General features: G+C 49.0%; 1 protein-coding gene across 4 annotated transcripts; it reads right to left on the bottom strand.

The window, feature by feature from the left end:
- Nucleotides 1-1,112: 1,112 nt before the first annotated feature.
- On the bottom strand, nucleotides 1,113-21,639 carry STX5 (syntaxin 5). 4 transcript variants are annotated; one of them, XM_027578485.2, is made up of 11 exons: nucleotides 21,501-21,639; nucleotides 20,563-20,806; nucleotides 19,087-19,157; nucleotides 18,860-18,915; nucleotides 18,673-18,743; nucleotides 14,068-14,184; nucleotides 13,927-13,983; nucleotides 13,666-13,747; nucleotides 12,662-12,768; nucleotides 12,369-12,490; nucleotides 1,113-1,875 (listed from the first exon to the last, which is right to left on the bottom strand). In XM_027578485.2, exons 2-11 carry the CDS (start codon nucleotides 20,785-20,787, stop codon nucleotides 1,716-1,718), a joined length of 1,068 nt encoding a protein of 355 aa, XP_027434286.1. In that variant the 5' UTR covers nucleotides 20,788-20,806; nucleotides 21,501-21,639; the 3' UTR covers nucleotides 1,113-1,715. The 4 variants fall into 4 exon arrangements, with proteins under 4 accessions (XP_027434286.1, XP_027434288.1, XP_027434287.1 ...); XM_027578487.2 differs by having other exon boundaries at nucleotides 20,563-20,654; nucleotides 21,501-21,625; XM_027578486.2 differs by lacking the exon at nucleotides 21,501-21,639 and adding an exon at nucleotides 21,018-21,289.
- Nucleotides 21,640-21,858: the final 219 nt, after the last annotated feature.

Below are 21,858 nucleotides of genomic sequence, written 5' to 3' on the forward strand. Positions count from 1 at the left end.
TAGACCTCCTAGCGTTATACAGCCAGTATTGAATCTCTCAGCCCAGCCCTTTTGCCAGCAGCCAATATATGCCACGCTTTCCTCGTCTGTAAGATGCATTATCAGGCAACAGAAAACTAGAACGTAAACCCCAAGAGAGCAGGGATGTTCACTAATTCGTGACTTTTCTCCAGCTCCTGGCTCAGTACACTGCCCGGCATGTACCAAAAACTCAACATAACACTTGGGAAATAAATGAATTTCCGATCTATGCATCCTCCCAAGATGAGCTGCCATGTCAAATGAACAGACCATTTTTCTAGCGTTCACAAGCAATTGTCTTCACAACCTCCCCACCCACCACTGAGGTGCTGTACCGGAACAGCTTGTGTTGGTTGGGCAGTGAAGATGCAAGCAAGACCACCTGCTGACCAGAGGCCTGGGAGAGGAAATAGTAAAATGCCTGGGCCAGAAAAGACAGAGGTTCTCCTAGACTGCCCCCCGCTCCGCTCAACCTCCGCCCCTCGAAGTTCTAGGGTCAGCTTTCAGAGTTGTGATTGTTCTCTCTGTAGCTTGAACTTCCTCTAGGGTGTGTGAGATGTGGGGGGACCCCAGCAACTTCAGAATAACACCAAGAAGTGTATTAACCTCCCTGGAGGGTGGGCGTTCCAGGCAGGTTTCTCCTCCATCCTCCTGTGACTGGCTTGGATTTGGTGAGGGGCTTGGAGGGGACCAAGAGCCTCAGCTGGAGCTGGGAACAAGTTCTTCACATTTCACTCCTGGCAGCAGGCAGAGCTCTTGTGTCATCCAGCTCAAGGAAAAATGGGGGCCAGCTGGTTGGAGCATGCAGCTGAAACAGGTACAAACACTGCTGGAGTTGATCCTGGAAGTTGCCACCACTCAGGGACCCATTCTGGGGTCATGCTTCCCCCTCTGAAGGGAAGTTTCCATGCTCATGAAGTGCTGCTGCACCTGGGTGTTCCCTGCCCGGAGGCAGCTGTGTGCACAGGGCCCAAAGCTTGGCCCTTAGAGCCATCAGCCCGGCCTCTCAGTCCTGGTACCAGGCAGTGTGCTCACTCCACTGGCTGTGAAGGCCCTTCGACGCTCCCACCCAGAAATGACGACATGGCTAGTAAGGCTGACAGTCTTGCTGTAATTGGGAGAAAATGGGCTGCAGCGCATTTGGCAGATTGAGAGTCACCAGCAGCCAAAGTTGGGGTTGTGCAGGCAGCCAAGGGGCTCAGGGCCCCCTGCCTCACGTGGTGGAAAGAGGAAGAAGAAAGAGGTCAAATTCTAACCCAGATGGGAAAGTTGGTCCCGGGGGGGTGGGGGGGGCAATTTCACTTCCTCTCCTCACTCTCAGGAAGGTGGGAAAGGGCATCATCTCCCTTGCTGCCAAAGTTTCCTTTGGAAGAGGCTGGGGAGTTTCTAAAAATCTCCTACCTAGTGGAGACAACCTCCCCCACTACCCCCCGGTTGGCTTCTCCCTTCCAGCCACCTCACAGCAGAGTATAAATCCAGAACCGTGTGTGTTTCGAGGGCCTGAGGGCGGTGAGGGGAGGACAGGGTGGCCAGAGGCAAAGGGTCAGGGGTCAGGGTCAGTGGCCATTCTCAGCAGTTCCAGGGAAACAGGGCCTTTCTCCCAAGCACCCTGCATAGGCTCAGTGGCAGCACTGGCCACCTGCCCTACCAAAGGGGTTCCAAACCCCCACGGAGTGCCTCAGAGTGGAGAGGGTTCAGGCAAGGAAGACCACAAAGATGATGAAGAAGACAATGAGGATGAGGAAGATTTTGACCATGAGCCACCGGTTCGAGGTGACCGACTGGAAGTACTTGAGGATCTCTGAATGGGCAGCCTCAACATCCAGCTGGGCTCCCAGCACATTCTCGTCGATCCTAGGGATAGGGCCGAAAGAAGAGGAAACAGAAGGACGCTGGATTAAAAAGAATGCTGTTGAAGTAGACTTACCAACATGAAAAGATGGTCACAATATATGGGGGTAAAAAGTATTTTACATACAATACGATCCCATTTTTGTGTATATATGCTTGTATATAGGAAAAGCTCTGGAAGGGTAACACAAACAAGTCTTGGCTCTGGTTTGAAGATCAGCTCTGCAACTTATTAGCTTGTGATTCTGAGCCAGTCATTTACCCTCCAGACTCACTTTCTTCAACTGCAAAGGACGGAAAATGAGGATAACTCCAACCCTACATCTCTGGTTGTTGTCAGCCTCAAATGAGTTAACAAACACAAAGTGCCCAACCCACACTAAGAGCCCCCAAAATGTTAGCTATTATAATTTTTTGCTCGTCTTTATTGATTTTTGTCTAATAAATAATATTGCATTTGTAATACAGGAGAAAACGCTCAGAGACCATTACAGTCAGGAAATCCCAGTTCTGAGACACGAAGAAAAACTTAATGATATGGACAGGAAGTCAGGAGGTAAGAAAATCCCTACAATTAAGAAAACATGTTTCTCCAGGGTACAGAGAAGTCCTCAAAGAAAGGGCCATCTCGGGGCGCCTGGGTGGCTCAGTCATTAAGCATCTGCCTTCAGCTCAGGTCATGATCTCAGGGTCCTGGGATCGAGCCCCACATCAGGCTCCCTGCTCAGTGGGAGGCCCGCTTCTCCCTCTCCCACTCCCCCGGCTGTGTTCCCTCTCCCGCTGTCTCTCTCTGTCAAATAAATAAATAAAATCTTTATTTTATTTTTTTTAAAGATGTTTTTATTTATTTGACAGAGAGAGACAGCGAGAGAGGGAACACAAGCAGGGGGAGTGGGAGAGGGAGAAGCAGGCTTCCGGTCGAGCAGAGAGCCCGATGCGGGGCTCGATCCCACATGACCTGAGCTGAAGGCAGACGCTTAACGACTGAGCCACCCGGGCGCCCCATAAATAAAATCTTTAAAAAAAAAGAGAGAGAAAGGGCCATCTCTTGAGAGACTCCTGAGGAAAATAAAACATTTCCTGGCCACCCTGCGTATGCAATCCTGAAAACCCAATACAAATCCTGGCCTTTGCAAAGGGAGGCCCTGGGAGCAGAGACTGCGGTGAGCTGTGAGGACAGAAAAGCTGGGAGCCTGGTAATCCAGCTGGAACAGGAAAGGAAAGCCTGGACCAGTGGCTGCAAGCTCCAGGTCCTCAGAAGGTTGTCATGGGGCCTGCGAACTACTCTCTGTCCAAATACAGGTGCCCAGGGGCGCCTGGCTGGCTCAGTCAGAAGAGCATGCCACTCTTGGGGTACCTGGGTGACTCAGTCAGTTGAGCTGCTTTTTTTTTTTTTTTAAAGATTTTATTTATTTGACAGAGAGAGACACAGCGAGAGAGGGAACACAAGCAAGGGGAGTGGGAGAGGAAGCAGGCTTCCCACCGAGTGAGGAGCCCGATGCGGGGCTCGATCCCAGGACCCTAGGAGCTGAAGGCAGACACTTAACGACTGAGCCACCCAGGCACCCTGAGCTTCCGACTCTTGGTTGTGGATCAGGTCATGATCTCCAGGTCCTGGGGTTGAGCCCTGGGTCAGGCTCCACGCTCGCTGGGGAGTCTGTTAGGACTCTCTCTCTCTCCCTCTGCCCCTCCACCTGCTCGCATTCTCTCTCATGAATAAATAAATCTTTTTTTTTTTTTAAGATTTTATTTATGGGGCGCCTGGGTGGCTCAGTCATTAAGCGTCTGCCTCTGGCTCAGGTCATGATCCCAAGATCCCCACATCGGGCTCCCTGCTCAGCAGGAAAACTGCTTCTCCCTCTACCACTCCCCCTGCTTGTGTTCCCTCTCACTGTGTCTCTCTCTGTCAAACAAATAAATTAACTATTTAAAAAAATATATTCAGGGTGCCTGGGTGGCTCAGTTGGTTAAGCAACTGCCTTCAGCTCAGGTCATGATCCTGGGGTCCTGGGATCGAGTCCCACATCGCGCTCCCTACTCAGCAGGGAGTCTGCTTCTCCTTCTGACCCTCCTCTCTCTCATGCTGTCTCTCATTCTCTCTCTCAAATAAATAAATAAAATCTTAAAAAAAAATAAAAAATATATTTATTTATTTTAGAGAGACCGGGGAGGGAGGCAGGGAGAGGAGAGAGAGAATCTGAAGCTGACTCCCCACTGAGCATGAAGCCTGATGCCGGGCTTGATCTCACAACAGGCGATCATGACCCGAGCTGAAACCAAGAGTCAGACGCTTAACCAACTGAGCCACCCAGGCACCCCAAATAAATAAATCTTTAAAAAAAAAAAAATGGAAGAGCATGCGACTCTTGATCTCAGGGTCATAGGTTCGAGCCCACATTAGGTATAGAGATTAAATAAGTAAATAAACTTAAAAATTTTTTCAACTACAGGAGCCTGGACTGTACATGATTCCCTATTTGTGTCAGAGTGGCTAACTAAAGTATCAGGTTTCCTATCTTTGGGCTGTAATTTCATTTCTCAGTGTGGGTGCAACTGTCATTTCATACCCAAGAAAGCAACTGTCATTTCATACCCATACTTTCTTGGGTATGAAATCATGAATGGCTTTGCTTAACAAAAATGGATACACAGTAAATGCAGTCTGGCATAAGAAAGATTTTAAATGAGAGTCCATGAATGAAAACTAAAAGGAGGGAACTCGGGGTGGGGCGGGGGATTAGGGATCCGTGGGACACTCACAATAGTGCGGAGCAGAAGACAGAATGGCGGGGCGGGGGGAGTAGAAAATGTGGCTTGGAAAGGAGAAGGCTGAAGAAAACAGGTTAAAAGCATGGCGAAGAGGATGAAGGAATGTCTTATGGAGAGAAAGTAAAATTATAGAGGGAAGGAATCAAGCATTAAGAAGCTAGAGTCTCCGGGCGCCTGGGGGGCTTAGTTGGTTAAGCATCTGCCTTTGGCTCAGGTCATGATCCCAGAGTCCTGAGATCGAGTCCCGCATTGGGCTCCCTGCTCAGTGGATAGTCTGCTTCTCCCTTTCTTTCTCCCTCTGCCTCTCCCCCTCCTCATGCTTGTTCTCTCTCTCAAATAAAATCTTAAAAAAAAAAAAAAGAAGCTGGAGTCTCAGGGTGCCTAGACGGTGCAGTAGGTTAAGTGTCTGACTCCTGACTTCTGTTCAGGTCATGATCTCAGGGTTGTGAGACTAAGCCCTGAATCGGGCTCCCCACTCAGCTTGGAGTCTGCCTGTCCCTCTCCCTCCCTCTCAGCCCCTCCCACCACCCCTGCACGTGCGCGCATGCGTGAGCGCGCTCTCTCTCAAATAAATCTAAAAAAAAAAAAAAAAAGGAGCGCCACGTGGCCAGGTTTAGGAAATCTGACTGTAATGAAAAACAGTGATGGTAATGGATTACAATACATCGGATATGAAAAAGAAATCCATTATTCCTAGTAATGTTTTTTTTTTAAACGTTTTATTTATTTGACAGAGAGAGACACAGCAAGAGAGGGAACACAAGCAGGGGGAGTGGAAGAGGGAGAAGCAGGCCTCCCGCTGAGCAGGGAGCCCAATGCGGAGCTCGATCCCAGGACCCTGGGATCTGCCGAAGGCAGACACTTAACCAACTGAGCCACCCAGGCGTCCCTATTCCTAGTAACGTTTAAAGAGAGAAGGCTCCTGCTTTACAGAAGGATGCCAGCTAATAAATGTAGAAGGGATGAAATAGAAAACACACACAAAGTCACGAATGAATCAGGCAAGGACCATCACGGGTCTAAGGAGCTTGACGTTCACATGGACTTGAAGCGTCAGTCCACAGATGACTTAGTTGTATGGTCACCACATTAAACAAGTTACCAAACTTGACATCACCAATAAAAGGATAACCTCAAGTGCCTACTGATAATAATCACCTATGTAGCTGGCCAGCAATCTGTAACCTAGATCTGATGACAAGGAAACACTGGACAAATACACATGCAGGACTTTCTCCAAGAGGCACTGGCCTCTTCGAAGAAAATTCAATGTCACGAGAAGCAAAACAGAAGGCGGACTTGGAGACATAACAAATGCCATGTGTGACTACTGCCTGGGTCTTAAATTCAAGGAAAAAAAGCTAAAAGCACTTTTTTGGGAACAGCTGGGGAAATTTCAGTATGGACTAAGTACCGGGTAATGACAGAGAATTGTTTATTTTCTTAGGTATGATAATGGCATCGTGGCTGTTCAGGAGAATACCAATTCTGGGCAGGTGCGTGCTGAAGTCTTTAGGGATAAAAATGTCATGACCTTTGCACTTTCAAATGGTTCAGAGGGAAAAATAAGAGGGAAAGCCAATGTGAGAAAATATTAAGCGGGCAAATCTGGGTGAAAGGAACATAGTTGTTCATTTGTACGATCCTCTCAACTTTTCTAAATGTTGTTTTTTTTTTTTTTTTAAGATTTTATTTGACAGCAAGAGAGCACAGGCACAGGCGGAGGGGCACAGAGGGAGAAGCAGCCTCCCCGCTGAGCAGGGAGCCTGATGTGGGGCTCGATCCCAGGACCCCAGGATCATGACCCGAGCCAAAGCCAGTCGCTTAACCAACTGAGCCACCCAGGTGTCCCCCTCTCAACTTTTCTAGTTAGAAAATTTGTAATTTACAAATTGGGGGGCAAACGGAAATGAAGGAGTAACAGATCAGCAGTTTTCATACCTTAGAAAAAATAAGAATCACCTGTTGAGCATCCCCAAAATGCAAATTCTCACGTCTCCTATTCAGAAAGTCTAGGATGGGGCCCAGGAATCTACATACTGAAGAACTTTGGACTAAATCAGTGGTTTCTAAAGAGGGTGCTCAAATTTCGATCCACTGGCATGCAGGAAGCAAACAGAAGGTCTATTTAAAAAATTTCGGGGGGGGGTGCCTGCTCAGTGGGGAGTCTATGTCCCTCACCCTCTGCCCCTCCCTCCCTCATGTGCATGCGCTCTCTCAAATAAATAAGATCTTTTAAAAAAATAAATACAATAATAATTTCATCCTTTCAAAATCTCAATTTCTTGTACATATAGTTGCCCACAACTTTTCTCTCTTTTGTTATTTCCCTTTTGTATTTCCAATCCTCTGTAAAATTGCTTCTGAACCATTCAACTGAAGTTGCTGCACTGATCCAATTAATTCCAGCCCTGCCGCCCCCTGAACACCCTGGAGCCTTGCTTCACACTTCCTTTTCCAGGGGGCACTGAGAAATAACCACTCCTTTCTTCCTAAAACCCCCACCGCCTCAGCTTCTAAGGACACGTTCCTCTCCGCTTTCTTTCCTCATCTTCCTTAGCCTCCTGGACAAATCCTTCCCTTCTCCCCATATTCCTGGGCCCATGGGGATCTGTCCTGCCCTTTTTCTCACTTTACCCACTGTCTCTGGGCCGTCTCGTCTGTGTCCACGGTTTCACCAGGGGGCCACTGACTCCCCCAAGTCCTTATCTCTAGCCCAACCCTCTCTGCTGAGCCTCAGACCACACATCAAATGCCACTTGGAGGTCCCATCGAGTCTGTCAGCATGTCCAGAACAAAGCTCACTCCCCTCACCCCAGCATCCATCTACTTCTCCGTGTTCTCTCCGAGAATGAACTTCTTGCTGCGGCACACAGGTCCTTTGTGATCTGGCCCTGCCTCTCCAGCTTCCTCCCTCACCACTCCCCCTGCCACGTGCAGTAATTCTGCATTCCTGGAAGCCACCCAAGCCCTTTTTCATTTCTCAGCTGGTTTTCCCCCCACGTAGAATGGCCTTTCCTTTCCCTGACTGGCATTCCACCTCAGAACTTGGCTTGGTATCTTTTATTTCTAGGAGAGGTACCTAGTCTGAGTTCCCTTCCCTCCTTCCCTTCCTGCCCTTACCATACTGAACTATAACTCAGTGTGTGTCTCTCCTACTAGACATGAGCTCCGCAAAGACCGAAATGGTCTTTCACCTTCCTATCCCCAGGTCCAGCAGGACTAGCTCACAGCAGCAACAGATGTTTGCTAAACTAATGAACAAATGAAAACTAACACTGAAAGATACTTCAGACACTCTTTCAAGGAAGACTAGAATGTAAAGTTGCATGCAGATGCATATAATGTTAACTATTTTTTTTTTAAGATTTTATTTATTTGAGAGCAAGAGAGAGTGAGAGAGATAACAGAGGGAGAGGAAGAGGGAGAAGCAGACTCACTGCTGAGCAGGAAGCTCAATGCGGGGCTCGATCCCAGGAACCTGAGATCATGACCTGGACCGAAGGCAGACGCTTAACCGACTGAGCCACCCAGGCATCCCTAATGTTAACTATTTAAAACACATATGCAGGGTGCCTGGCTGGCTCAGTCGTTAAGCGTCTGCCTTCGGCTCAGGTCATGATCCTAGGGTCCTGGGATCGAGCCCCACATTGGGCTCCCTGCTCACCGGGAAGCCTGCTTCTCCCTCTCCCACTCCCCCTGCTTGTACTCCTTCTCTCACTGTGTCTCTGTCAAATAAATAAATAAAATCTTAAAAAAATAAAAAATAAAATAAATAAAACACATGCAATGGAGAAAGAACCCAAATCTTTTTTTTTTTTTTTTTTTAAGATTTTACATTTATCCGTCAGAGAAAGAAAGAGCAAGCGAGCACAAGCAGGGGGAGCTACCGGCAGAGGGAGAAGCGGGCTCCCCGCCGAGCAAGGAGACCCACACAGGACTTGATCCCAGGACCCGAGCCGAAGGCAGATGCCCAACTGACTAAGCCACCCAGGCGTCCCAAACCCAAATACCTTTTATAATTGTTTCACTGAATCTATAATAATACTCTAATATTCAAAATACATCACAGCCTGAGGAGCTACAGTTTTTATGGAACAACCCACTAAGGAGGTCCCTAGGTCTCGGTTGAACCGGGTTAAGAATCAGTCTTTTGAGGTCTCTTGATTTCAGGACCAAGATGGCTAGACTCTTAGCACCTTATAAATGGTTGATACCATAGTCAATGAATAAATAAACAAACAAACATCCTGTTAAATAGTGGTTCTCAAACTTGGATGCTCATGAGAACCTCCTACGAGCTTATATAAAATGGAAATTCCTGGAGGTCCAGTCCACTCACATCTATGGAATCAGGATCTCCAAGTGTGAGGCGAGGGGCCTGTTTTCTTTACCTTGCCCAATTAAATAGGTGAGGCTGCTTAATGGACTGGTACTGGGAAACCTGCTTTATACAAATATAGGTGTTCACCCCGTCTCACATGATCAAGAGTGTGTGACTCTTGATCTAGGGGTTGTGAGTTCAGGCCCCATGTTGGGCATAGAGTCTACCTAAAAACATAAGGGGGGGCGCGCGTCTGGGTGGCTCAGTTGGTTAAGCGTCTGCCTTTGGCTCAGGTCATGATCTCAGGCTTCTAGAATCGAGCCCCACTTGGGTCTCCCTGCTCAACTGGGAGTCTGCTTCTCCTTCTCCCTCTGTCCCTCCCCACCGCTCATGTGCTCTCTCTCTCTCTCTCTCAAATAAATTAAATCTTACACACACACAAAACAAAAAAGAGAAAGAGAGAATGAAAGTGAAATAAAGAAATGTTCAGATAAAAGGAAAGTAAAACAACAGATCTGGGGTGCCTGGCTGGCTCAGTCGGATAAGCTGCTGACTCTTGATTTCGGCTCAGGTTATAATCTCCTGGGTCCTGGGATCTAGTCCCATGTTGGGCTACTTCGGCTCCACGCTCAGCAGGGAGTCTGCTGCTCTCCCTTCCCTCTTTCCCTCCCCCTCCCCGAAATAAATAAATCTTTATTTATTTATTAGAGAGAGAGCACAAGCAGGGGGAGCGGCAGAGGGAGAGGGTGAAAATGACTCTCCGCTGAGCAGGGAGCCCAATGTGGGGCTCAAACCCAGGACCCGGGATCATGACCCGAGCCGAAGGCAGATGCTTAACTGACTGAGCTACCCAGGGGCTCCACTAATTAGAATTTAGATAATAATTTGGAAGAAAAAAAAAAGAAATCGTAAACATAGAAGTAAATATGAAAGACAAATTTTTCTTAATTTCTGTAAAATAAAAATTATAATACTGGATTATGGGATTTCAAAGGTATGTAGGTGCAACAGACAGGACAACCAGAGCATAAAGGCTACATGACAGAGTTGCACAGTTCTTACATTTTTTTTTTTTGTTTTTTAAATTTTTTTTGAGAGAGAGAGAGAGAGTGCACACATGTAAGCACGCATATGTGCACAAGCAGGGGGGAGGGGCCGAGAGGGGGAGAGAGAGAATCTCAAGCAGGCTCCACACACTCAGCATGGAGCCCAACACAGGACTGGATCTCATGATCCTGAGGATCATGACTTGATCTGAAATCAAGAGTCAGACTCCAACTGACTGAGCCGCTCAGGCACCCCTAAAGTTCTTGCATTTTATATAAAGTAGGCTGTGAGCCAATGACGCCCGCTGTAATCCCTAGATCAGCCACTTAAAAAAAAAAAGGCAATGACATATAGCTAAAGTACCAGCAAAAAATTTTTTTGAAATTTAAATTTTGAAAAAAATTCCAGTTGTTCAAAAGATAGGGAAGGAGGAACAAAGGGACAAAAAACAGGAAAAAGAAAGAGAAAGCAAACAGTAAAATGGTAAGCCTATATTAAAAACTACACTATTTTTATGGACTCAAAAGAAAACGCTGAATAGCCAAAGCAATCTTGAGAAAGAACAAAGCTGGAGGTATCACACTCCCTGATTGCAAACTATACTGCATAACTACAGTCATCGTAACAGCACGGCACTGGCACAAATACACACGGATCAATGGAACAGGGGGGAGCCCAGACATAAATCCTCGCATATATGATCAATTAATCTACAACAAAGGAGGCAAGAATATAAATGGGGAAGACAGTCTCGTCCACAAATGGTGTTGGGGAAATGGGACGGCTACATGTAGAGAACGAACTGGACCGCTTGCTTTCACCACATGAAAGTGAACTCACAATGGATGAAAGACTTGAATGTGAGACCTGAAACCAGGGGCGCCTGGGTGGCTCAGTCGCTAAGCGTCTGCCTTCGGCTCGGGTCGAGCCCCGCATCGGGCTCCCTGCTCGGTGGGAAGCCTGCTTCTCCCTCTCCCTCTCCCCCTGCTTGTGTTCCCTCTCTCGCTGTGTCTCTCTCTGTCAAATAAATAAAATCTTAAAAAAAAAAAAAAGACCTGAAACCATAAAAATTCTAGAAAAGAACACAGGTGGCAGGCTCCTTGACATCACTTAGCAATATTTTTTGGACCTGATTCCACAGGCAAGAGCAACAAAAGCAAAAATAATAAATGGGAGTACATCAAACTAAAAAGCTTTTGCACAGAGAAGAAAACTATCAACAAAGTTCTCTCCTACTGAAAAGGAGAGAAGTTTGCAAATCACTTACCCGATACGGGGCGAATAGCCAAACCTCATATAACTCAACAGCAAATAAATAAGTAAAATAAACTGGGGCGCCTGGGTGGCTCAGTTGCCTGGTTAAGCAACTGCCTTCGGCTCAGGTCACGATCCCGGGATCCTGGGATCGAGTCCCGCATCAGGCTCCCTGCTCAGCGGGGAGTCTGCTTCTCCTGACCCTCCCCCCTTTTCATGCTCTATCTCATTCTCTCTCTCAAATAAATAAATAAAATCTTAAAAAAAGTAAATAAATAAAATAAAATAATTAAAAAATGGGCAAAAGGTCTGAATAGACATTTTTCCAAAGAAGACATCCACATGGCCAAGAAGCACATGGAAAGATGCTCACCACCACTCATCATCAGGGAAATACAAATCGAAACTACAATGAAATATCACCTCATACCTGTCAGAATGGCTAGCATTTAAAAAAAAGAAAGAAAGAAAGAAAGAAACAACAGGTGCTGGTGAGGATGTGGAGAAAAGGAACCTTTGTGCACTGTTGGTGGGAATGCAAACTAATACAGAGACTCTGGGAAACAGTATGGAGGTTCCTCAAAAAATTAAAAATAGAACTACCACATGATCCAGTAATTCCACTTCTGGGCATTTATCCAAAGGAAAAGAAAACACAAACTCAGAAAAATGTATGCACCCCTATGTTCACTGCAGCATTATCTACAATAACCAAAACTCCGGAAGAAGCGTCGGAGTCCACTGACAGGAACTACTCAGTCCCTTTCTTAACACGTCATCCCACCATAATTCTCCGCGTAGACTTTATCATTACCAAAAATTTCTTGTCAACTCTTTTGAACAGCTGTCCTCACCCATGCTCCTGAATTCCACACCTACAATATAGAGACTTCACTGTTACACTCATTGCTGTATCACCAGCACCTAGAACAGCGCCTGACAAGAAACAGGCGCTCCATAAACACTTGTTGAATGAACCCTGTGCGCAGGCCAGATTCACTCTACTCTTTCAAAGGGCATCAAGCTGTCCCTGCGGACCTTTAGGATGCCACCCCACAGGGAAGAGAAGGTTCTTCTATCTGGGGTAAAAAAAGAGTCTCACCTCTGAATGGTTTCTTCCTGTTCCTTAACCATGTGTGCCAGTTGCTGAAAGATGGAGCCCAGCTCGACAATTGTGGACTCGATGTTCTGCATGGTGTCTGCCCGGCTCTGGATGTAGGAATCCTTAAGAGGAGAGAGAGTGCACGTGAGCACGAGGAGCTTCCTCAGGGGAGGGCCTGCCTCTTTAGGACCCTCCTAGCTTGCCACTCTACTCAAGGCACATTTCAAACACTTGCTAGCTGCCCACCTGGGAGGACAGAGGAGCATCTCCTCCCCGGTTCAGAGCCCAGGTACCTGCTCATCAATGAGCTGCAGCTGCTGGCTGGTCCGAGAGTCCATCATGTCAATGGCCACATCCCCAGAGGCACGGGACTCCGCCCCCAAAACCACAGCACTGCCCCCTGGGGAAAGAAAGAAAAGGCACTTCTTAGTACTTGAAAGCAGGTTCAAAGCCCACATGCTCTGAGTTTCAGTCCCAGCTCTGGCACTTACTAGCCTTGTGACCCTGGACAAGTCATTTAACCTCTCTGGGCCTCAGTTTCCTCCCCTTTATTTATTTATTTTATTTTATTTTAAAGATTTTATTTGTTAGAGGGCGCCTGGGTGGCTCAGTTGGTTAAGCGACTGCCTTCGGCTCAGGTCATGATCCTGGAGTCCTGGGATCGAGTCCCACAGCAGGCTCCCTGCTCAGCAGGGAGTCTGCTTCTCCCTCTGACGCTCTTCCCTCTCGTGCTTTCTATCTCTCATTCTCTCTCTCTCAAATAAAAAAATAAAATCTTTAAAAAAAAAAGATTTTGTTAGAGACACAGTGAGAGAGGGAACACAAGCAGGGGGAGCAGGAGAGGGAGAAGCAGGCTTCCCACGGAGCGGGGAGCCCGACATGGGGCTCGATCCCAGGACCCTAGGATCAAGACCTGAGCCGAAGGCAGACACTTAACGACTGAGCCACCCAGGCGCCCCAGTTTCTTCCCCTTTAAATAGCACATAATAATAGTGGCTTTCTCAGAGGGCGGTGGTGAAAATTAAATGGGAGAATGTGAATCAATAACAAAAATATTAGAAACAGTCATTCTATTGCACATGACTGAATTCAGCCCCGACAGTTGAGAATGTGGAAGACTAAGTGCGGATCATGAATGCCAGCGATCGGGTTTGACCTCTGAGAGAAAAATCCTGGTGTCTCCCTGGCCTGTCCATTCTCCTAAGTGAGCCCTGCCCTCACAGGGTTAGAGGATGCCATCACAGGCCGAGTAACCGAGTCTTAGCCCTCAGGGTTCCCCGCATTGCTGTTGACTTACCCAGGTGGTTGGGGGCCAGGGGCAGGGCTGACACGGGTGCTCGGGAGAATTGGTCCCGCCGGTTCCTCTGCTGCTTCAGGTTCTGGGATTGGGGAAGAAATGCAAAGCTCCTGAGGCCTCTGGGAAGCAGGCATGTTAGAGAGAGAGAGACCCTCCTGTTGGCCTAGGATGCTGTTATCCTCACCCCTCCACTTGTTCCTTCCCCATTTCCCCCTCGGACCCTTACCCCGGTTCCTACCCCTCCTAACAGATTCTTCTTACCTCTGTCCTCACTTCTAAAACTGATTTGAAGTCATTGGACATCGAGGCCAGTTTTGACTAGAAAAAAAGAGAGGGTTGGCCAGAGAAGACAACACCTTTCTCCCTTCTGCCTCCCCCTCCACTGACCCCAGGTTCCCCCACCTGCAGGGAGACCACGATGGTGTTGGAATGGGTTTGCAGGTGCCGGCCGCTCTGGCTGCCCTTGGCCCTCACGAAATCCTGAAGCTGGGCAATTTGTTTGTTGAGGCTATTGATGTCCTAGGGAGAGCCAACAGAAAAACTGTTAACCAAGGGGTCCTCAGCCAATGTCTCTCCCACATGGACAGCTCTGGCAGGGAAGACAGAGTGGAAGCTATGAGCAGGGGTGAGGGTATTTCAAAGTCAGACCAGAAGGGCCTGCTGGGATGTTCCAAGCTCCAGACTTTGTTCTGGTTCAGTCCCCGCTGAGTAGAGACAGAAGAGGCGAAATCTGGTCTCATCCATTTCTAAATAAATGACTTGTTTACCCGCTTCACCCTACAGCTCAACTCCACCCTGTGAGGCCCAGGCACGTGGCCACAGAACTACTTCGAAGGTCAAAATCTCACACCCAGAGCACACTGACCAGCAAAGCACCTATGCAGCTGTCAGGAGAAGGGGAGTCTCCGTGGTTTCCCAGAAGCATCAACAAAATGCCTCTTATATACAGAACTCCTTTCAAAATCATTATTGCAAAAGAGTAATAGATGTCACTTGTCCAAAGTCACATATGATGAGGTAAAGTAGCACAGCCAGGCTTTCTACACCAGACCAAGGCATCCTCCGCTCCCTGATCCGGCTTGCCGAGTGCCAGGGAAGACAAGAGAGACGAAGGAGGTAGCCGGGGAGTGGCAGAGAAAGTTTGCCCAGGGGATTGGGGCGGTGGGGGGAAGAGGTCAGGAATAGTGAGTTCAAGGAACAGGCTGGAGACAAACTAGATTAGTCAACTTCTAGAATTCTTCCAATAGTCCCCCCAGTTAGCATTCCAGCCACAACCACTCAAGACCCATGGATGATATCCACTGCTGACTGGTCTGGCTCTTTGGAGCTGATGCAGCCTCCTTAGAGAACCACGTCCAAACTGCATTCCATGGTTTCTCCCCATAAAATCTCCTCTCCCACAGTTCTAGCTTAGAAAATGGTACCACTTCCCACCAAAGCACCCAAGCTAAAAACTTTTTTTTCTTTTTTAAGATTTTATTTATTTATTTGACAGAGACAGACAGTGAGAGACGGAACACAAGCAGGGGGAGTGAGAGAGGGAGATGCAGGCTTCCCGTGGAGCAGGGAGCCTGATGTGGGGCTTGATCCCAGGACCCTGGGATCATGACCTGAGCCGAAGGCAGACGCTTAACAACTGAGCCACCCAGGTGCCCCCAGAAGCTTCTAAGTCACATACTCATACCTCCTAAGCCCATCTCTATGCCACAACACAATCACACTCTATGGATCACTTACCAGGCACTGAGCGCCTTGTATCTGTGTGCTGTGTGCCACACAGCACGCCAAGCAGCTTACAACTTTCTTTGTCCTTACACTTAACACAGAAGACAACTCCTAATTCCCTGCCAAAAGCTGTTCCCCCTTCTCTCTCCTTTTCCATTTTGGTAAATGGCACCACCAGTCACAAGCTGCTCAGACCAGACACTGGAGAGCCATCCTCAATTCTTCTCTTTCCCCCTTGATCCATAGGGAGCCTAGTGGGAGCCCACAGAGAACCCAGCTCACCTCCTTCTCTACTAAACCTACCCTAGACCATATCGTCACCTTCTCTCAACATTCACCAAGAGCCTCCTAAATGGCCTTCCTCTTACAGCCTGCCCTCAACAATCCACCCTCAACACAGCAAAAAACGTGAGCTTTTGAACCAGAAACGGAGCACGTCATCCCTCTGCTTAAAATCTCCCAAGAGCGGGCGCCTGGGTGGCTCAGTTGGTTAAGCGACTGCCTTTGGCTCAGGTTATGATCCTGGAGTCCCGGGATCGAGTCCCGCATTGGGCTCCCTGCTCAGCAGGGAGTCTGCTTCTCCCTCTGACCCTCCCCCCTCTCATGTGCGCTCTCTCTCTCTCTCTCTCAAATAAATAAATAAATAAATCCTTAAAAAAAAAAGTTAAAAAAAAAAAAATCTCCCAAGAGCTTTCCACTAAATTGAGAACACAAGCCAAACTCCTTACCTGGCTGACGCAGGCTCTCTAGGCTCTGGCGCTGCCCACTTCCCTGACCTCATCCCCTCCCAGTCTCCTTCTCACTTGCTGTGCTGCAACCACACTGGCCTCCTTCGTGTTCATCAAATGCCCTAAGGTGGCCCCCCCTTCAGGGCCTTTCCCTTTGCTATTCCCACTTTCTGGAAAGTGCTCCCACCAGATCTTTGCATGACTGGTTTTCTTCACCATTCAGGTCTCAATGCCACTTCTCACAGGCTGTCCTAGATCACCCCCATCTACAGTAAGCCCCTACCCTGAGGAACTCACTTCCCTTGTTTCTTTAATAGGATTCACCAACCTGAAATTGTTTTCTCTATCTACTTGTCTAGTGTCTGTTCACTCATTCAGAAAGGAAATTCCTGGGGCACCTGGGTGGCTCAGTCGGTTGAGCATCCGACTTGATTTTGGCTCAGGTCATGATCTCGGGGTTGGGACTGAGCACTTCATTGGGCTCTGTGCTGAGCATGGAGCCTGCTTGAAATTCTCGCTCTCCCTCTCTCAAAAAAAAAAAAAAAAAAAAAAAAAAAAGTAAATAAATAACAAAGGAAGGCAGGCAGGAAGGAAATTCCCCAGGGCAGGTACCACATCTTGTCTTGCTCACTGCTGAATCCCCCAGAACCAGGTAGCTATAAGTCACTCAATAATGTGACTTCAAAAATAAACACCTGAATCCCCGCAACAACCCTCTGAGGCAGGTGCTGTTATTAGCCCCCTTTTATTCATTAGGGAACTGAAGCTCAGAGTAGTTAGGTGGCTTACCCAACATTACACCATAGTCGGTGGACTTGGGATTTGAACTCGTCTGTCTGAATCCAGGCAGTGGTTCTTCAAAGCCTACGCTACAGTGCCCCAATAGTTCATGGTGTCCCCTCTCCTCCACCCCGCACGGCGCCTCCTGTCATGGCTGGCCCAGCCTCTGCCAGAGTCACCGTCCCTTCACAACTGACAGCAGCAGAGCTTCCTCCCTAGCCTCTCTGCGCAGCCATGCTCCGGGCTGGTTTTTTTCCCCCTGCAGTCATTCAACTTCACGTTTTATTCTCATGACATTGTGCTGGGAGAAGAAGGAATCACAACTGTACAGATTCTGATACAACTATAGGGGGGTCTTTCAGACAGACTTAAAATCCAGATTCTCATCGTCCTTGCAGCCTATGGCATTCAGTGATTCCATGCTCCTTACCCAGGCCCACAGTGATCTTCACAATCAGCCACAAACCTACCTTCCCAGCCTCATCTTTTTTTTTTTTTTAAAGAGTTTATTTATTTATTTGACAGAGAGAGGCACAGCGAGAGAGGGAACACAAGCAGGGGGAGTGGGAGAGGGAGAAGCAGGCTTCCCGCTGAGCAGGGAGCCCGATGTGGGGCTCGATTCCAGGACCCTGGGATCATGACCTGAGCTGAAGGCAGACACTTTTTTTTTTTTTTAAGATTTTATTTATTTATTTGAGAGAGAGAGAGAATGAGAGATAGAGAGCACGAGAAGGAAGAGAGTCAGAGGGAGAAGCAGACTCCCCGCTGAGCGGGGAGCCCGATGCGGGACTCGATCCCGGGACTCCAGGATCATGACCTGAGCCGAAGGCAGTCGCTTAACCAACTGAGCCACTCAGGCGCCCTGAAGGCAGACACTTAACGACTGAGCCACCCAGGCGCCCCCCAGCCTCATCTCCTGCCGACCAGTCGTCCAGTCAACACATAGTGAGTACCTCCTCTACACCAGACACTATTACAGACATTGGGGATACATCAGTGAACAAGCAGAAAGAAAAAAAAATAATCTCTGTTCTTGTGGCACTTATACTTTTTTTCTTTGCTGGGGGGCGGAAGAGGTAGAGGGGAGGGAACAAAACCAATAAATGTAAGTAAGTCAATGACAGAGAATGTTAGAAAGTATCAAGTGCTGTAACAAGAAAATAGAGTAAGGTTAGGGAGGTCACAGGTCTGAGCACTGAAGTACTAAACAGCATGCTCAGGATAGGCCTCCCTGAGCAAATAACATCTGAACAAAGACTTCAACTTTCTCTTTTATAAGCTCGGCCACTGCGCATACTGTTTCCTGTGTCTGGAATGTCCTTCCACTGCCTCTGTGCAAGCCTTGAAACCAGTTCAGATTTCACTCCCTCTATAAAATCTGGAATGTTCTTCCACTGCCTCTGTGCAAGCCTTGAAACCAGTTCAGATTTCACTCCCTCTACAAAATCCATAAAATCAGTGTCCCCAGACTGTCTCATTCATCTTTTCACAAGGTCTAGACCATTTGCCTTCTCCTCACTGTAAGTATGAGTTTGTGGGACTGGATACCTCCTGTAGACAATAAGCCCTGAAGGCAGAAATCTTGCCTCAAGTTTGTGAGGCACGTGCCCAGCAGTGCTCTGTACACAGTTGATAACCAATCAGTGTCCACTGACTCAACGGATGAGCAGGATGTCTGGGGCTGGCTCTAGAAACTTACTCTGGGCCCCATGATAACGGGAACTCATCAAAGTGATCTGACTGGAATGCTAGCTCCTGATAGCTAGCAGCTCACCTGTTTGATGATGTAAGTTAGCTCTTCGATTTCCACTGCTTTATCATCGAAGAGGGACTTGCGCTTTGCCACTGCAGAGACAAATGAGGCCACAACGGGGGAGGTCAAAGACAAGGCTCAGGGAGTACGGTTCCTCGGCCCTCTCTGGTTCACTGCCCCATCTCTGAAAGACCCCAAGAACACTCACAGATTGTCAGCTTCTCCAGCTTGGCAAATGTGTTGCTGAGGTCTTTCCCAATGCGCCTGGAAAGGAGCATTAGTGAGGGCACCACGGGAAAGGGCAGGACAGGGCCTATTCCCACATTAGCTCCAGCACAACCGATGCGGCCCTCCCTCACAGCCAAGGCCACCCGAGGCAAGCCTACTGATCCCCAGACACTGCAGCACCCCACCACGTAACTTCTCTCAACTTACTTGGCCATGAGGGTAAATTCACTACGCTGCCGGACAGCACGCAGAGCCGGCTTGTTTGTCTGGATTCCATTCTGAAATGCAACATCAAGAGGTGACACTTTAGTCCCCCTCCCCATTTCCAGCTTTCACTGTTCCTCGGGTGTCCACTAAATTCTCCCTAGTACTTCCACCAGACGGTTCTTTTTTTATCAGCAGTCACTTAGAGCTCACATTTGAACACAGGTAGACCCAGGTTCAAATCTTGACTCCACCACTTATTAGCTGGGAGGTTTGGGGCAAGTGACTTAAACCATCCTGAATCTGTTTCCTCTTGCATAAAATGGAGACAATCTACACACCTCCTATAGTTGTTGCCAAAATTAAACAACACAAGGGCTATAAAGTATTTTAGTTAGATACCTCCTACATTGTAAGCACTAAATAAATGATAGGCACTGTTACCATTTTATTTCTCCAATCAGGAAATCAAAGAGGATAACTGGAAAGCTCTCGGAGATCATACAGAAAAGCAGTTGTTAAGAGCTGAGCAGTAAAAATATTTAAAATTACAGTCACTCAGGTCCCGCTTTGATTCAGGATGTCTGGATTAAAACAAGGGAATCTAATTTGTAAAAAAGCACTCCAAAGTAATTTTGAAAAAAACTACTTATCGGGGTGCCTGGGTGGCTCAGTTGGTTAAGCGGCTGCCTTCAGCTCAGTGCATGGTCCCAGGGTCCTGGGATCGAGCCCCGCATCGGGCTCCCTGCTCAGCGGGGAGTCTGCTTCTCCCTCTCCCTCTGCCTGCCGCCCCCTCTGCTTGTGCTCTCTCTCTCTCTGTCAAATAAATAAATAAAATCTTTAAAAAAACAAAAAAAAAAGAAAAGAAAAAACTACTTATCAAAAAGACTGCTTTCATTTTATAGATGTAAAAACTGAGGCCCAGGGGCACCTAGGTGGATCAGTGGGTTGAGCCTCTGACTCTTGACCGCAGTTCAGGTCTTGATCTCAGGGTCATGAGTTCAAGCCCTAGCACTGGGCTCCACACTGGACATGAAGCCTACTTTAAAACAAAAACAAAATACCCCCCTTCACCTCCCAAAAAACGCGAGGTCCAAGTAGACTAACTTCCCTGTGGCCACAGAGCAAACTTACGGTAGGACTATTCCGGAACTAGAATTCAAAGTGCCTGTCTCTGAGCTAAAGGCTCTTCCTAGAACCTGTTCCTTATCCAAACCAAATATACTGCAGCCGTCTCTCATCCCGAGATACTCCTTCAAAGAGGAGCAACCCTATCCTCTGGTGGAATTTCTCAAAAAACAGTCTAGGTTCTTGCCTCTAGATAATTGACGCACTCCTTTTCTGTTGCTCAGTAGATCCTACAGCCCCCTCCAAGCTGCATCAGTTCTCCCCAAATTATGTCAATTAACGGTGCTGGAGCACAGCCTCTCCCAGATTTCAGTAAGGCTCACTCCTGCCTTTCCCACTCCTGGTCCTTACCTGACGGCTCTGCAGGGACTTGCAGGCAGACAGGAACTCCTGGGTCCGATCCCGGCAGGACATGGTGTTGGGAGGGGGAGGGACCAGGGCCACTGGGGGGGGCAGAGGGGCGATGTCGCTGCTGCTACTGCCAGCAGTTGCAGGGGATAGGACCTGTGTCTTTGAGAGACCCAGGTAGACACCCTGATCCGTGTTCTTAGACCCGTAGCGTTTCCGCGGGATCATTGAGACGCATAACCTCGGACTGTTGTGGAGGGGAGAGTGTCATTCCCCAGGCAGCCTCCTTCCCCACAAATCCCACGCCCCTCCCCCCCCCACACACCAGTAAATTCTCGGGCCCTTTCTGCACTTGGCACGGGCTTTCGCGCCCAAAGCCACCCGCAGGTCCTGGGGCCGGCCCACGGCGGGCAGGGCCCCGCTCTCCCGCCCGATCCGTCCCGCTCCTCAGACTCTACCAACTTGGCTCCGGCGGCCAGAGCGCGGGCCGGGGGCCGTGAAGCAGGGGCAGGGCCAGAGGCAGGTCCCGTGGCCCCGAGGCGCCAGCCCGGCCTGTGCAACTGCCCCAGGCCCTAACCGGGCCCTCCCGTATCCGCGGATCCCTTCGACTCCTGAGGGAGAAACGGTGACGGACCCCCTGAGGGGGACACACTTCGGTGGGCGGAGGGGGGGGAATCTCTGGGTGTTTATTTGAAACAGGAAGTCCCACCCCCGCCCAAGTACCGCCTTCTGGAGGACTGAAATCACTGATTAGCTAATGCCGACGTCTTTCTCAACAGGGGCTTTCCTGACTGGACGGCGAAGTATTCCCTCACCCCGAGCCGGGCCGGCAGGACTTGCCCGCTCGCCCCAGGTTCCCTTCCCCCCTCTCGTCGCCGCCCCCGGAAAGCCGCTGCCCGGAGCGGACAAGGCGGCCAGACCCCTCCTAGAGCGAGTCCTACCTCCTCTCTGCCGCCTGCCGCCGCCACCAGTGCCACAGTCCCCCGGATGGTCACCGCCTCCTCCCCAAGCGCCGTAGCCGCCGAAATCCGACCAAAGGCTAGAAGCCGCCACGTCACCCACACATAACCCCACCCCCGGTGACGAGAGGGCGGTGCCACGCCTTTTGGAGCACAGCGGGCCGAGAGACGCGCCCTCCCACCCAAACGCCGAAGCGGCTCCATCCTCCCATTGGCTGGGCCGCCCGTGACCCCGCCCCCGAGGAACTAGAGCCGGGGCCCAGGGGGCTGGGCCAGCCCCAGGGGAGGAGCCTTAAAGAGCCCGCACCTCCGCGGTGCCCGCGGCCGGTGCGCCCAGAAC

Source organism: Zalophus californianus, chromosome 11 (genome assembly GCF_009762305.2).
Source record: "Zalophus californianus isolate mZalCal1 chromosome 11, mZalCal1.pri.v2, whole genome shotgun sequence".
Taxonomy (NCBI): Eukaryota; Metazoa; Chordata; class Mammalia; order Carnivora; family Otariidae; genus Zalophus; species Zalophus californianus.

Bases quoted from the DNA above. Each gene is read 5' to 3' on its own strand.
- STX5 (XM_027578485.2), bottom strand. From the start codon at position 20,787: ATGATCCCGCGGAAACGCTACGGGTCTAAGAACACGGATCAGGGTGTC. The intron at 19,158-20,562 runs GTAAGGACCAGG...GTTGCATTTCAG, and splicing joins AGTCCCTGCAGAGCCGTCAG to AATGGAATCCAGACAAACAA. The intron at 13,748-13,926 runs GTAAGAAGAATC...CCCCAATCCCAG, and splicing joins TTTTAGAAGTGAGGACAGAG to AACCTGAAGCAGCAGAGGAA.